This window comes from Fundulus heteroclitus, chromosome 12 (genome assembly GCF_011125445.2).
Source record: "Fundulus heteroclitus isolate FHET01 chromosome 12, MU-UCD_Fhet_4.1, whole genome shotgun sequence".
NCBI lineage: Eukaryota > Metazoa > Chordata > Actinopteri > Cyprinodontiformes > Fundulidae > Fundulus > Fundulus heteroclitus.
This window is the reverse complement of record NC_046372.1, coordinates 15,592,024-15,606,615: the sequence shown is the minus strand read 5'-3', so window position 1 is coordinate 15,606,615 and position 14,592 is coordinate 15,592,024. Positions and strand designations below refer to the sequence as shown.

At 41.7% G+C, this 14,592-nt stretch overlaps 2 protein-coding genes across 3 annotated transcripts; one reads left to right on the top strand and one right to left on the bottom strand.

Annotated features, from left to right (window-relative positions):
- Positions 1 to 1,020: 1,020 nt before the first annotated feature.
- On the bottom strand, positions 1,021 to 5,831 carry hint2 (histidine triad nucleotide binding protein 2). Of its 2 annotated transcripts, none has more exons than XM_012878471.3 (5): positions 5,448 to 5,831; positions 5,216 to 5,353; positions 5,012 to 5,116; positions 1,712 to 1,784; positions 1,021 to 1,620 (listed from the first exon to the last, which is right to left on the bottom strand). In XM_012878471.3, the coding sequence occupies exons 1-5, from the start codon at positions 5,673 to 5,675 to the stop codon at positions 1,529 to 1,531; spliced, it is 636 nt and encodes a 211-aa protein (XP_012733925.2). In that variant the 5' UTR covers positions 5,676 to 5,831; the 3' UTR covers positions 1,021 to 1,528. The 2 variants fall into 2 exon arrangements, with proteins under 2 accessions (XP_012733925.2, XP_012733926.2); XM_012878472.3 differs by having other exon boundaries at positions 5,589 to 5,822.
- Positions 5,832 to 6,440: 609 nt separating this feature from the next.
- Positions 6,441 to 14,252, top strand: mrps30 (mitochondrial ribosomal protein S30). The gene is made up of 5 exons (XM_012878470.3): positions 6,441 to 7,081; positions 9,455 to 9,600; positions 9,759 to 9,864; positions 12,382 to 12,558; positions 13,603 to 14,252. Exons 1-5 carry the CDS (start codon positions 6,490 to 6,492, stop codon positions 13,866 to 13,868), a joined length of 1,287 nt encoding a protein of 428 aa, XP_012733924.2. The 5' UTR covers positions 6,441 to 6,489; the 3' UTR covers positions 13,869 to 14,252.
- The last annotated feature ends 340 nt before the right edge of the window (positions 14,253 to 14,592 follow it).

Here is a 14,592-nt window from a genome sequence, read left to right as displayed (position 1 = left end):
CCTGATGTGCAGGATGCTCAGTATCTTCTAATAGTGGTCCAAGGAAGGAACAGAGATAAGTCATGGTACCAATGCCTGGGTAGGGGATATTGGTGTTTATCCCCTAAAGCACCAACAACGAGCATTTGAGCATCAGAACTGAACCATGGAGCAATGGTAGAAGGTGGCCTGACCCGATTAATCCCTTTTGGTTTGGTGAGGATCACCTTGACTGGCCTAGAGTCCAGACCTCAACCCGACAGAACAAGTCAACGTCATTTTGAATCCTTTGAATTAAGAATGGGATGTCACTCAAGTTTAAATGCGAGTCAATGCTGGGGAGGGAATACTTTTGGTAACATTGTGTACATTGCCTGCTGTAAGTATTGGTTTGATATGCTTTATGTTGCAATAAAATATATTCTACCAGATTTTTTTTTTTACTAATCGTTTTCATTCTTTAAAATATCAGAAATTACTCAGAACTTTATATCGTGCCTGTGCAAATTCTCAGTTATGTGGGTCATTGCAACAGCAAACAGGCTTAAATCAGAGGACACCGGACTTTAGCTCGGTTCTTTCCTGCTCAAGTGCGAGTCGCCAGCATTGACAAAGACTCCTGGATAAATGTTGAAACGTTTTCAGAAAGAACAGAGCGAAGATCCTGTGGCCTCCGATTTAAACCTGTATGCTGTAACTTTATATCTTCTGATTACATAGTTTACATCGGCTAACAGTACTTTAGAAGCCTTTTTTTCAAATACTTGTTTAATAGTCATTTTTGGGTGACTTTTTACTTCTACTTGAGTAAAAATATATTCAAGTATTGCAATCCTTGAGTACAATTTTCGGCTCCTCTACTCACCTCCAAACAAGAAAACGGCACAGATTCTTGCTGGTTTACAGATTCAGATGAAAACATAATTCTAGTTTCGGGGGAAACTTTTCAACTGAATTATCCTTTTTAATTTAAGCAGTGATTTAATGTGCAGGTATAAATAATTGAATCCGTTATAGTTAAAGAACTGAGTCAAAACACAATACAATTAAAGCCTTTATTTAAAGCCGTGTCAACCATGGTGTCCTGCTGCCAATTTTTGTATTTGTATAGATCAACATATTTATATTTTCAGGGTTTTTTGTACATACTCATACTGATAGCCTTCCTTTTCATTTAGAGACTGATTCAGCCACATATTAGTTCAGTCGGTTAATTAAGAGCAGTCTGTTGTAAGACAAAGGTTGTTCTCCTTTCTCTCATTGCTGCTACATAAAATAACAAAGTAAACAATTGTGATAGCCATTAAATGGTGTTTTTTGCCCCAATGTCGGTTGATGGCGCGATATTTCAGTATGTTGTGCCGATTGCCCTGCCTGATTCGTTTGTGTTTCAACAAAAACAGCCAAAGCTGGAAAAAAACAACAACAACTTTGAAGGAGCTTTAGAAACTCTGTCAAACTACTGGCTAAAATTATTTAAGCAGTTGAACAAAACTCAAGTTTCTTGAAAGGATCCCTCCAGTCGTTTCCACAGTTGTACTTAAAGCCTTTATCCTGGCGGCCAGGCCATCTGTCTTCCTCCCAGGACGTGGACGTGAAGGTGGTAGACCGACTGAGATCCGTGTTTGCCATCATTGATCACTGCGAATTCAACGCAGGTAATTTAACAGCCGGTTCTCCGTTCATTTGTTCCTTTGAGAGGAATCTTTATGAGCCGGAGGGAAGCACTTACCCACTCTGTAGCCTTCGCTGAGAGATTCCTGCTTTGCCACATTTTTAGCAACGACCAACAAATGTCCCAAGAGCTGAATGTTGGAGAAAAGCAAACGAGAATCGAGCGTTTTGAGACAAGAAAAAAAAAAGAAACTGAATCATTGCTAAGAAACTGGTGTGCGCATCGGTGTCTTTTAGTTTAGGTTTAACCTCGAGACTTTTAATTTAAATCTGACTGAATAAATTTTCCAAATACAAAAAATATTGACCCCTACTGGTCAAAACTGGGTCTTACATAAAGCCAAAGCTGGATCCTTTAATCTGATATTTTTATATCACCCATTATTAACCATGTTGGTGAAATAATATTTACTGTTTCTGTGAAGGATATCTAACTAGTACCAGGTTAGACCCGTGGACAGGAAAACGGACGATAATTGAGGACAAGCTGACCTTCCTGCCTGATGTCCACTGAGTTTATAAAAGGTTAGACGGCATTGTTTTCTAACAAAACCAAAGCGCCATAAAAACTAATTTATCCCCTCAACAGAGTTCAGTCTGAACAAGAAATACTTCAATTAGACACATGTTGATTAGATCACCGTTCTCTTTTTTATCATTCAAATATATTCATTATATTGAGTTTATGAAGCTGTTGCTTTTAGCTATATTGTTTTCAGTGTTTTAGCTTGTTTCTTTTTTCCATCTGATGTCAAAGACAAATCTCCATCTCAAAGGTTGATGGAAAATAAAGTTATTTTATCTTATTTAAAATGGACTTAGTCCCTTCATGTTGTTTAGACGTTAGTTATAGGTAGTTAGTTGTACTGAATAAATAAAATTACCTTTATTTAATAAGAGATAAGGACCACTAATGTCGCTGATAACAAGAATAGTGTAGGAAAGTGTGGACTAGTGTACAGGAGGAGCTTTCGAGTTTTTTAAAGTTTTTAGACTTCAAACTAGAGACTAAACTTGTAAAAAGGGGACAACAAAAACTTTCTGTATGACCTTTACAATCAAATAAAATTAAGCAGGCCTAACAGGTGTGCAAAAGCAGTAGGTTTTATGTTTTTACTCTGTTAAAAATGATTAGAAAAACGTTATTGACAATCTCTCAATATCTGCTAACTTCCAACAGCTGGGCGGAAAAAAATCTAACTATCACTTTTCTCCCACAGTAATATGCATGGACAAATTTTTGTTTGTTTTTTGATAAATTACTGAAAGAGGCTACATTGCAAGCCAGGAAACCAGGAAAATCAATCAAAGCTCAAAGTCTATTTATATAACACTTTTCAACAATCCAGAAGGTGCTCAAAATGCTTTATGCGTCCGGTGTAATAGAACAAGTTGAAACCAAAGAGAAAATGAAATAACAAAATACTTTATATAACGATTAAAAGTAAAAAAAAAAAAAAAAAGATTTTAAAAAGAAATATGTCACAACAGAACTCCTACTAAGGTTTGTGTTCAGCCCAGTAATTTCTGTAAACCAACGACTTTGTGGCCACATGTAGCTCCAACACCTTCGCTAACTTCATGACCTACATGGATGAGTTGGAGAGCCTGATGTTTTGGTGACAGGAAGTCCGCCTCAAGCAGAGGAAAGCCCGCAGAGCCGGTGGTAAGGAAAACAGCAACAACACAACAAAACATCAACAGGAGCTCCGGAGGGGGAACAAGCAGGATATTCTAAGTGCCAGGGAGCCAAAGTTTTAATGGCCTGAGGCGGTTTGACCAGATCTGTGCTCAAACCAACATGGCGCACTGGAGACAACTGAGGACGAGTGGGATCTGTTTAGCAACTCTACAGGCTTTCTGTACTGCTGCTGTGGAAAACATCCACACACAAAATATCACATCCTGAAAATAAATGTGTCCAAGAGGTCAAGGAGCATCATGGCGAATATGAGGTAGGTAACCCGCTACACAAACAAACTAATGCCGTGAGCATCCCAACAGACGTTATTGTTCTGGACGCCATCTTCCTACGGCTACGCAAGGGACAATTGACTTTAAATGTGATAATTCTGCAAACTATACAACTGTAATTCTACTGTTTTCTTGCATCAGTTGGTTTACCCCCACTATTAAGCTTTTGAATATTTTATGTTAGGGTTAGTGTTTTGTTCTGATTTACCCTTCCTGGCATTTATCCAAGTTATTTTCTAACTTTTTCATAAAACCTACAAAAGATTAGCTCTTAACTTAAAGATTTTTTTAAAATAGGTTTCTTGTTGCATTTGAATTATTAATTCGTGCAGGAACGAGCTATTAAGAAACAAAAAAAAAAAAAATGGTTGTGTCGCTGTTTGTAGTCAACAACTGATATTTGCAACGTAACTCGCACTGAGTCTTTAAATTGCTGTGGAGACACTTTGGTCCACTCTTCTAGTTTTCCTGCTGCATAACCCAGGCGTGCTTGAGCTTAAGATCACAAACTGATGACTGAATATTCTCCTTCAGGATCTTCTGCTAGAGGGCAGAAATCGGGCACGTCGTTGGCCTCCTGAACCAATTAAGCAGCCCTACACCATCACACTACCCCCACCATGTTGCTGTTGGTATGATTTTTTTTTTTTCTGTTTTATGGTTTTATGCCATACGGGGATGCAAAAGGTTCCACTTTTGTCTCGCTAGTCCATAGTATATTTTTTACTTTTTCTTACTGGCATTAACTGAAGCATGTGAAGCATGTGATGCTTTAGATGTTGCTTTAGGTTCTTTCATGACCTCCAGGATGAGTTGTTGACACATTATTCAAGGGATGTGGGTAGGTTTTATGTAACCCCTCACTGTGGTCCAATGGAGACCCGAACACTTAGCTTTGTAAGTCCTCCCAGACTGGCAGATATTAAGGACTGTTTTTAATGAGTTCCTGTTTTTCCCTTCTAAACTACAGTGAATGCGTCACCTTCTTGGGTTTTTGGTCTACTTCATGTTGTCAAGCAGGTTCTTTTTTTTGTTGTTATTTCTTGATTCTACTATTCTGGTAGTAATCACATCTGAGTTTGCCTATTAAAATTAAACTCAGCTTTCCATAAACATGTATTAACAGTTCATCTGCAATTTACCCAAAGGGAATAATTCAGGTTTTTTTTGGGTTTCTTTTTTCTATTATTAAATTAAAATCACTACTTGATTTGTTTATAATTTAATCATGGTATCTTTTCATTTATTTAATGAAAAGATGTTTAAAGTTATAGAAAAATCGCTGTTGATTGGACGACGATTCCACCGGTTTGCAGAGTCTGGATCTTTTTGCGTAACGTTTTGTTGTACCCTGTATATAGGATTTCTTAGGTGAGCATCATACCTCAGCATCGTCATCTCTAGCTGCACTTATTCGAGGGATAGGGACCCTTGGGATGACCAAGAAGTGAACGGGGGCCTGTGGGCTGATATCCCTGAATGCCAAGCACTGTTAATGAGACAAAAAAAAACTGTTGTCACTTCAGGTGGACTAGGTGATATGATTTAGCTATAACTTAACATATTCTGCAACCCCCTGGTTATTCACCTTGTCATCTTCATAGATAATATCTGCAGGGATGCTTTTATCAATCACTTTGGAGAAGATGGTTGGACCTGGAGAGCCGTACCTTTTGCTGGCCTCTTCTGCCAGCTTCACCTCATCACTTTTGGCGCAGAGTGATCTCTGAAAGGTCAGACACAAACAAATGGGCACACTATATTAACTTAACACAATAAGTGATCATTTAAGGCAGGGTAAACGTGCCAATAAAGCGGACCTCTTGGTGGAGGGACGCTGAAGCTTCCCCACAGCCACCAACAGAGCTACCAGAGTGTTTGCTGAGAAAATGCTCGGCTACAGTAAGCGCAATCAAAATGTTTACGATAATTAAAAGACGGGTTGGGTTTAGAGCAGCTACCTCGGCTCGAAAAGCATGCTGCAGAGGGTTTAGCAGACACGCTCTGGTCCCGGCCAACTGTGCACGAAAAATATTACGTAAATACATAACTAGCTACCTAGCTAGCTATTACTGTTTACTGCTGATACTATTCAAGCCCTCGTTCTGTTTCTGACACTGTGCAAAACTAAACAGCTTCACGAAACTCGGAAACTCCCAAACCAAATTCGCCAAGGTAATGCTGCATTCAAGTACGTCACGTAAACATCAAGCTAAGCTGAGACCTCCATGCGAGAAAACTGCTTGATTTAAAATACTTTAATCGCGCACAAACTTTACGATTGAAATAACATTATTTTACATAAATACAGTCACCTTTTTTAATTTTTTTATTTACGGAGGTAAAGGTAAAATGTAGCACTAGTCTGGTCGTGTTGTTTGTAACACAAATATCCGACCGTTAGTGAATGCCTCCAAAGGAGACGCCTATGACGTATGTACGTGCTCTCTTCAAGAGCAGCAGTGTTCTTAAAAAAAAAATACCCCCTCCATAGTAAAAATAAATGACAAATATAACATTTAAACAAACCTCTAGAAACATGACATAATTAATTTAGTAGATGTTGAATTAGCTTAAATTTAAGCATCACAAAAAATACGTGATGCTTCAGCTTTACTGATGAGTCTTTTAAAACATGTTGCTTGTCAAATATTAATAGAAGGGAGGGGAAAAAAGCAATTGGCACAATTGGAGGAAAATATTTATAGGAATTAAAGTAGAAACATGAAAAGTTTAACTTTAAGGTTAAATGTGTAAATATGAAGTAGCCTACTTAACGCCACCAGCTGGTGGCAGTAACGAGCAGATTCGTTGTTAGTCGACCACGAATAAGGACCAAGAGCAAGACGTCAGAGAAGCAACATGGCGGCCCGCATAAGACTGCCCTTGCTGCTCCCTAAAAGTTTTCCACCGCTTAGAACCCAGAAGCATGTCCACACCGAAGCAGCCGTAACGGAGCCTTCGTATCCGCCCGTGGTGGCCTCTCTGACGGCTAAAAGCAAAGCGGCCCGGCTGCGGCAGATCGAGGAGCGCGTTAAAAAGATCAGCGCCTCTCCCGTGGAGGAGAAGCTGTCCCTCATCACTCGCATCCAGCGGATGAAATTTGTCGTCTACCCGCAGACATTTGCGCGGAACCCAGACAGGTGGTACCAGCACTTCACCAAAACCGCGTACGTGCCGGGCCTTCCGGACAGGTTTGCCCCGGCCACGGAGAGCTCCCCCTCAGCCGCGGACCGTCCTGCTCCCCTGGGTATCGACGACGCTGCGTTCAAAGACATCCGGGAGCTAGTCACCCGTGTGATTTTACACGAGCACTGGCACAAGGTGAAGAAAAGTAAAGCGTCCCTGTACAAGCGTCAGGATCAGGTGGTCGGCCCCTTCCTGAAGACCCTGGCGTCTGGTCTCACCTACAGTCTGGCCAAACACAACCCGCTGCTGCGTCTCTCCAGTCTGGGTATGGATGACGGCATTTCACCACCCGAGCACCAGAAATCACAAACAAGCGTTTTTTCTTTATGGACTTTTTTTTTTTTTTAGGCTGCATTTTTATTCAATTCAATTCAATTTATGTATATAGCGCCAAATCATGAAACATGTCATCTCAAGGCACTTTACAAAATCAAGTTCAATCATATTATACAGATTGGGTCAGGTTATACAGATTGGTCAAAAATGTCCTATATAAGGAAACCAGTTGATTGCATCAAAGTCCCGACAAGCAGCATTCACTCCTGGGGAACCGTAGAGCCACAGGAAGAGTCGTCTGCATTGTACATGGCTTTGCTGCAATCCCTCATACTGAGCAAGCATGAAGCGACAGTGGGAAGAAAAACTCCCCATTAACGGGAAGGAAAACCTCCGGCAGAACCGGGCTCAATATGAACGGTCATCTGCCTCGACTGACTGGGGGTTAGAGAAGACAGAGCAGAGACACAACAAGAGAGACAAAAAGCACAGAAGCATACATTGATCTAGTAATCTGTTCTACATTAGATGGTAGTAGCGGGTGAGCCGTCTTCTCTGGATGATGTCACAGTTAACAGAACGCCAGACCAGGTGTACCTACTATGAAGAAAAAGAGAGAGAGCAAAAAGTTAAAAGCTGAAATGACGACAGTCATTTCAATGTAATACAATGCAAAACTGGAGAACAGTAGAAATCAGTAGAGTGAGAATTGCTCCCACTTATTGACTTAAACGGATAAAATGACGCAACTATTCCATTAAGATGTGGAAGATAGATGTGATGTGGCAGAGGCATGTACGCATCCAGGGGGGGAGAGCCAATCAGATGCTCTGAAGATCAGAATAAGTTGCTTTCTGACGTTGTGACCCCAGGATACTTTTGTCAGACCTAGTGGTCCGCAAGGCCTTCTGCCTACAGTAGGGCTGGGTATCATCTAGGAAGAGCCGATTCGATACGACTCCGCCGATTGATTTGACTCCAATGGTGATATTTATTACTTTCAAATTAATGCTCAAAGTCATTCACTCAACAAAACCAGCCAAATATTCTATTTATGTTCAATTTATTGAACACTGATATATTAACAGGAAAATAAAGTGCATTTGGTCCAATGCGTTCAACATATCACAGAAACCAAAAATGTGCCCAAATGTCTGATTTTCCGAGTTTTAAGGTTCTAGATGTTATTTAATGTGACTCACTATAGAACACTGCCACCATGTTTTTTTTCCTTCTTCTGATATTTTTAGATTCCACACATCCTTTTATTTATTGAGTGTTACAGTAAGGACGTCTGGAATATTAATTTGTGTTGCTAGGATTAAAACGCAGATTGCAGCATAATAACGCCGTCCGTTAAAAACAGGTGTTTTTTTGGTTTTTTTTGACAAAAACACCTGGCTAGGCGTCGAAACGTCTTCAGAAAGACCTGAACGAGAGTCTGGTTACCTCCGATTTAAGCCCGTTTTCTGTTGCGATGACCTGGACAATTTGCACAGGCAGGTTGCCCTATAATATCTCCTCATAAGCAACGTAAAACAATATCTGGTCGCTTGGCCTTCAGAGTGAACTGACTTCATGTATTAAGGAAAAGCAGCGGGTGCAGAAGTTGGCTTTTGATCATATTAACATTTTATTGATCGTTCTGAATATTCAGTACAGTGCAATGGGAATAAAGGGCAGCAGTTGTGTTGCATCTGCTTATGCAATTAGGATAGGCTTACCTCAAAGCACTCTGAAAAAGCTGCAAGTAATACCTTTTATTCATTTTGAGGTAGTTTTAGCTGTGTCCCTTGCTTTAACATGAGCCTAACTTTGGAAGATTCTAACCTAAAGCAGGTGTGTTCAAGCAGATATGCATCTAAAGCCTGAAAGTAAGCAGCTTTGAGGCCAGAATTTGAGATCCCTTCTCTAGGAAATCATTTTAATTAATCCATATACCTTTGACCATAGTATTCACTTAATAAACCTGAGAAGTAACTAGTGTACTATTCCCACCTAAATATGCTATTTTATTTGTTTATTTGATATATTTATTTTGGTCATTTTACTGGTCACTTTAGTTTATTCTTTGTCAGTATTTAATAACATAACTCAGGTCTCTTAAGTTATTTTTCTTTTTAAAAAAAAGTCTGTTGGTTAAATAAAGATTTAATTTGAGTTCTGTGTTTGTGTTCTTTATTAAAATAAATCATTTAGCAATATCATAAAATGTCCAGGCAGAGCTGCACATAAAATATGGTTTTAAATATTTTCAATAATTATCGATATCGATCAATATGCATTTTTTTTTTTTTTTTATCGATAAGCTTTTTTTTTCTATATCGTCCCGCCCTGCTCTGATGTTTGTTTTCTCCGTCAGATCTCAGTCCGCAGGTGAACTTTTACTGGAGGAGGGGGCAGAGAACGATACCCAAGGGCCACCGCAAAGGCCGGCCAGAGCCAATCCGCTTCCAGATCGACGACCGCCCCCACTGCCAGATCCGAACACCTCAGCAGCTACCGCAGGTGAGACGGAGAGACCCAGAGTCTGTCGTTGGGTCAGATCACATGATCTGTTGACACGGTTATTTACAAGTCTCTGTGCTAACTTACCCCGAACGTGACTTCTCCAAAAACCGCATTCTGTTAAACCTCCTCTTCTTCTATTTTTTAATGTTTTTCAGTTTACTTCACTGGAGGCCTCTTACACAGCTGAGGTCCCAGAGGTCCCCTATGCCCCCAACCTGATGCCGCTGTTCAGAAGGCAGTATGAAAACAACATCTTCACAGGTACCAGCGCTACTAACAAGCTTGTCAGTCTCTGTAGTTCAAGTCTGGTTACAATCTGCGGTGGTGGCTAATGGCTCTGTGACTGGCAGAAGTGTTGCTCACTGGCGTTGCTGATTTGGTTTGTATGGCGGCAGTTTGCATAAATTCTCAGATCAGAATGTAACCAGGTGACATGCTGCCCTGCCATTAAACGACCTGCTAGCATCATTTTAAACCGTCTCATTGTTAATAGGGGGTTTTCAGCTGACGTCACGCTCACGTGACTACTCAGCGCGTCCGCCATATTGGGTGGCAGTCGTTTCGCACCGTTGACCTGCATTGTATGACGCCTTAGGCAGTATTGGAAGTGAACAATGGGGAAAACGTGTTTAATGGTTGGTTGCACGGCCCGTGGAGGTGGAGATCAACGCTCTTTCTATCGCCTACTAGCCGTAATAGTGAATCAGTGTGAAAAAAAAAAAACAGCTGTCTGAACAACGCCGTCACCTATGGCTGACACGGATATCCAGGTCCGATTTGGACGGTGTTAAGCTGGAATACGCCAGAGTCTGCGGTGCTCACTTTGTCACAGGTAATTAACTGTTAAGTATTTAAAATATATAAGAAGAATATATTAATAATAGGGCTTGGGCGTTATGACTTATTACTTTCCGCGGCTGTCGTGTTGACTGCCTCCGCCGCCTCTACTGCCTATTACTACCGCATACTGTACTCCCTCTCTCAGCCGTGTTTTAATTTGATTAATTTCACCTTAACTTGATTTCAACCATGGTAAACCGTTGCTGTATTGTGGGCTGTAACAGCGCAACACATGATCGCCATGGGAAAAACATAGAAACAGATTAATTTTCCACCGCTTTCCTGCCTGGAGGCGCAACCACGGAGAACAACTGTTAGCGATAACAAAGAGTCGTCGGCTCGCTTGGATCGCGGCTGTAAGTCGACCGAACATAACTTTCCACAGTATCCCGATGTCAATGAGAGTGTGTTCTAAACGTTTGAAACACATAGCAGCAAGTTAAAAGTACATTACATGCGCGAGTGGTTGTTAGCACTGGCGGTTAGCAGCTACTAAACTAGCATGGGCCAGAGCCCGTCTGAACGCAGCTTACCTTTGAACGAGTTGCTGTGTTCCCACTGTTTGCTGGCTTTATGATCTGCAGCTCCTACCAGCGCCAATACGGTAAATACAACTTAATTTTGCACTGGTCATTGTTCTGCTTAAATAATTAAAGCCGCGAGCGGCGCCGATCGGCCTTGCAGCCAAGCGCCTTCGCGCACCGCCCGCCGCTGGCGGGCGGTGCAACACATTTGCGTCGGATTGTTTACATTTTTACCATCTTATTAAAACTCACCCGTCCACGTATGATGGCGATTTCCTTGATGTACATAACCAGATGTGAACTGGTTGTGAGCCTCTAGATCCTTGTAAGCTCTCATTTCCTCAAGAGTGTGCAGAGGGTTTTCACTGAACACCAGGTAATGCACTATGTCGCCGTGCTCTACATTTGGCCAATCATCTGGATTACGGCTAAACAAGGCACCGTGGAGGGCATACGGGTCCATATGGTCGATCACGGAACATTTCCTCAGATATACGTCCTTATCTGGTCGCTCTAGCGTGCTGGCGTACTTATCCATTCGCGATACGATAATACGTGTAAGACAACTAGAGATAAGGAAGTGTGCCACCCAATATGGCGGACCGGAAGTTGGCCAGTGACGTCAGTGAAAACACCCTATTCAGAGGAAATTGTTAGCAAGGACGCGACGCCTGATATAAGTCTGCAATTCTGATTGGATTCGGAAGAGCAGAGGTCTTTAAAACGGCTCTTTTATCAACAATTGTTACCTTCTACTCTTCATTGTTTTGCTCAAGAATGGCTCGACCATTTATCAAAATATCAGGCTCTACAAGGAGAGAGCTTCACGGTGCCTGAGAATGTCCAGCAAGTGCCAGGGGAGGGTTTTTGCCTAAAAAGGACTGGGCTAAGGGATTAAGTCGCTACCGATGCAGAGCTAACGCAGGCATTTTTAAAGCTTGCCTGGTGTGAAGGAGTGCAAAAAAAAAAAAAAAAAAAAGCTGCTTCTCGCCAAGAAAAACATCAAGGAGAGACGTTTTGTCAGACGAAGCCTTCATCTTTTTTGTTTGGAACAACTGTCTGTCCTGAGGAGACGAGATGAACTGTATCGTGATTTGGGTGTCGTGCAGACAGTGAAGCATCCTGAGATCGTTCATGTTGGCTCTCATTCGAGAAAGTCGGCTCAGTCACAACATGGGATTAAAGTCCCAGGATGATTTGTATCCAAATATCCTTCCTGAGCCACTCTGAAAGAAATCAAAACACTGAGATGTGGGATATATATTGTGGTAAAGTGACGATAAAAGACCATTTCCAGCTTCTTGTTGTCAAGTCACAGCCTCAACTTTTGTCTTTTTAGGTAACTTTGGGGCTGTGACTTGATCAATTATGGGCCCCATAAATTCAAATTCTGCTTTTCCCCGTTTGTTACCAGGAGCAAAGCTGCCTGACCCAGCGTGCTACGGCCACACTCAGTTCCACTTGGTACCCGACCGGTACCACAGAGACCGCATGGCTCAGCGGCAGCAGACTGACCAGGTGGAGGCCTTCCTCAGAGCCAACGCCATCGCCAGCCTCTTTGCCTGGACCGGAGCTCAGGCCTCGTACCAAGGTCCGTTATTCAGTCAGAAAAGTCTGCTTCTGTTGCTTTTATTCTGAGGTTTTTATTTTCTTTCACTGAAGAAAAAGGTTCAGTTCTCCAATATTGTCTCTACTGAGAGTCAAGTGTGTTTTCAACCTCAGTACAGCGGAATGTTATCACAAATTAACTTCCTACATGTTTATTGTAGATTTAAAGTAGCTGCTTATCTAACTTTTTATGTAATGATTTTTATGTATGATTGGAGGTTCCTACATAGTCTGGAAAAGACTGGAAGTTGATTTCAGTTTTTTCAGCTTGGATGAGTTTAGAAAAAGAAAACAGTAGTTTAGAAAAGTATTTTTAGATTATATTTAGTTGCCTGTTGGAAAAATATTTTGTCCTTTTTGTATTTCTTCCTTCTTTGGGTCTTTTCTTATAAACTTGCATCCTTTCTATGTTCCTTTTGTCAATCTTTCTTTCTTTTCCTCCCTCCCTCATTCTTCCTTCCTCTCATCCTTCATTGTGTCATAGCTCACTTCTCACCTTGTATCCTTCCTTATTTTTTCTTTCACTGTATCCTTTCCTCTCTCCCCCCTTTTATTTCACTTTCTTTCATGTCCTTTCCTCCTTCCATCCATCCTTCGTTGTGACCCAACTCCCTTCATTCCTTCATTCCTCCCTTGTGACCCAACTCCCTTCCTTCCCCCCTTCCTTCCTTGTGACCTAACGTCCTTCCTTGTGACCCAACGTCCTTCCTTCCTTCCTTCCTTCCTTCCTTCCTTCCTTCCTTCCTTCCTTCCTTCCTTCCTTCCTTCCTTCCTTCCTTCCTTCCTTCCTTCCTTCCTTCCTTCCTTCCTTCCTTCCAACCTAACTCCCTTCCCTTATGACCTTCCTTCCTTCCCTCCTTCCTTCCTTCCTTCCTTCCTTCCTTTCTGTCTCATAGACAACCAGAACTGGGAACTGTGGGTAGTTGTGTCTGAAAAGTCTGAATCTTTTACCAGGAAAGGTTTAGGAGTCCTGGACTTCGCAGAGAAAAGACTTACAGGTGTTCCTACCTTCCAACCATCTCTGCAGGTTTCTGGAACTACGAGGATGTCTCCAGACCCTTCGTGTCACAGGCCGTCATCACAGACGGCCACTTCTTCTCCTTCTTCTGCTACCAGCTCAACACCGTGGCCCTCTCCGTGGAGGTGGACGCCAACAACCCCAGGAAGAACCTTTTGTGGGGCACTGAGAGCCTGCGGCTCTACGAGGACGTCCAGGACGGAGAGGTGGTGGGTCTGGACGACGCCGTCATCAGGCTTCTGGTTCAGTTCTTCATGAATCAGCCTCATAGTTGAGGGAAACATGCAGGAAGTTGCATATTTGTTCCCGAGTGTGCAAGGTGCAAAAAAAAAAATCTTAGTGTAAGAGTCGGACACGAGGGAACTTTCCGGGTCATCGTATGAGACGCAGTGAGGTTGAAAAATATGGGTTAAGCTTGTTGAACCAACCTAACCACAAACGTTCACGCTCAGGATGGAGATGCTGGACAGTGATGCAAGGATTATTTTCCTCTTCTCCTGACAATCTTATTGTTTAATTTATTCCTGTTAAAGTAGCATCTGAACCTCATAACTGCTTTAAGGGGAAACAACTTTTTTTTTTTTTTTCAAATCCAGCATTTAGAGCAAATGCAATTTACTGTAAAACAACAGCTGTCAATAAAACATCTGCCACCCTGACCTGTGGTTGAACTACTTTGTTGTAATTATAAGGTTGTTCTTTATCAGTTCACTGAAACCCCAAACTTACATCTTTGCTTTTCAGTTTGTTTTCTTGGTAGTTGGATATTGTCATGAACAGGCAATCTAAATATCGTCAAAATGTGTTGGTTTATTACCTTCTCAAGCTTTCATAGCGCACCCTGTTGCCACTGACTGTGTCTCTGCTTCCTGTCGGGGTTAGTTGACGCTGCGATGTAACACGTTCCCCCCTGGCCAAGCAAACATGACACTGAGCAATGCCCTAGATTAAAAGTTTATTGCAGTCACATAGTCTATCTATCATAAGTGCATTGTAGAA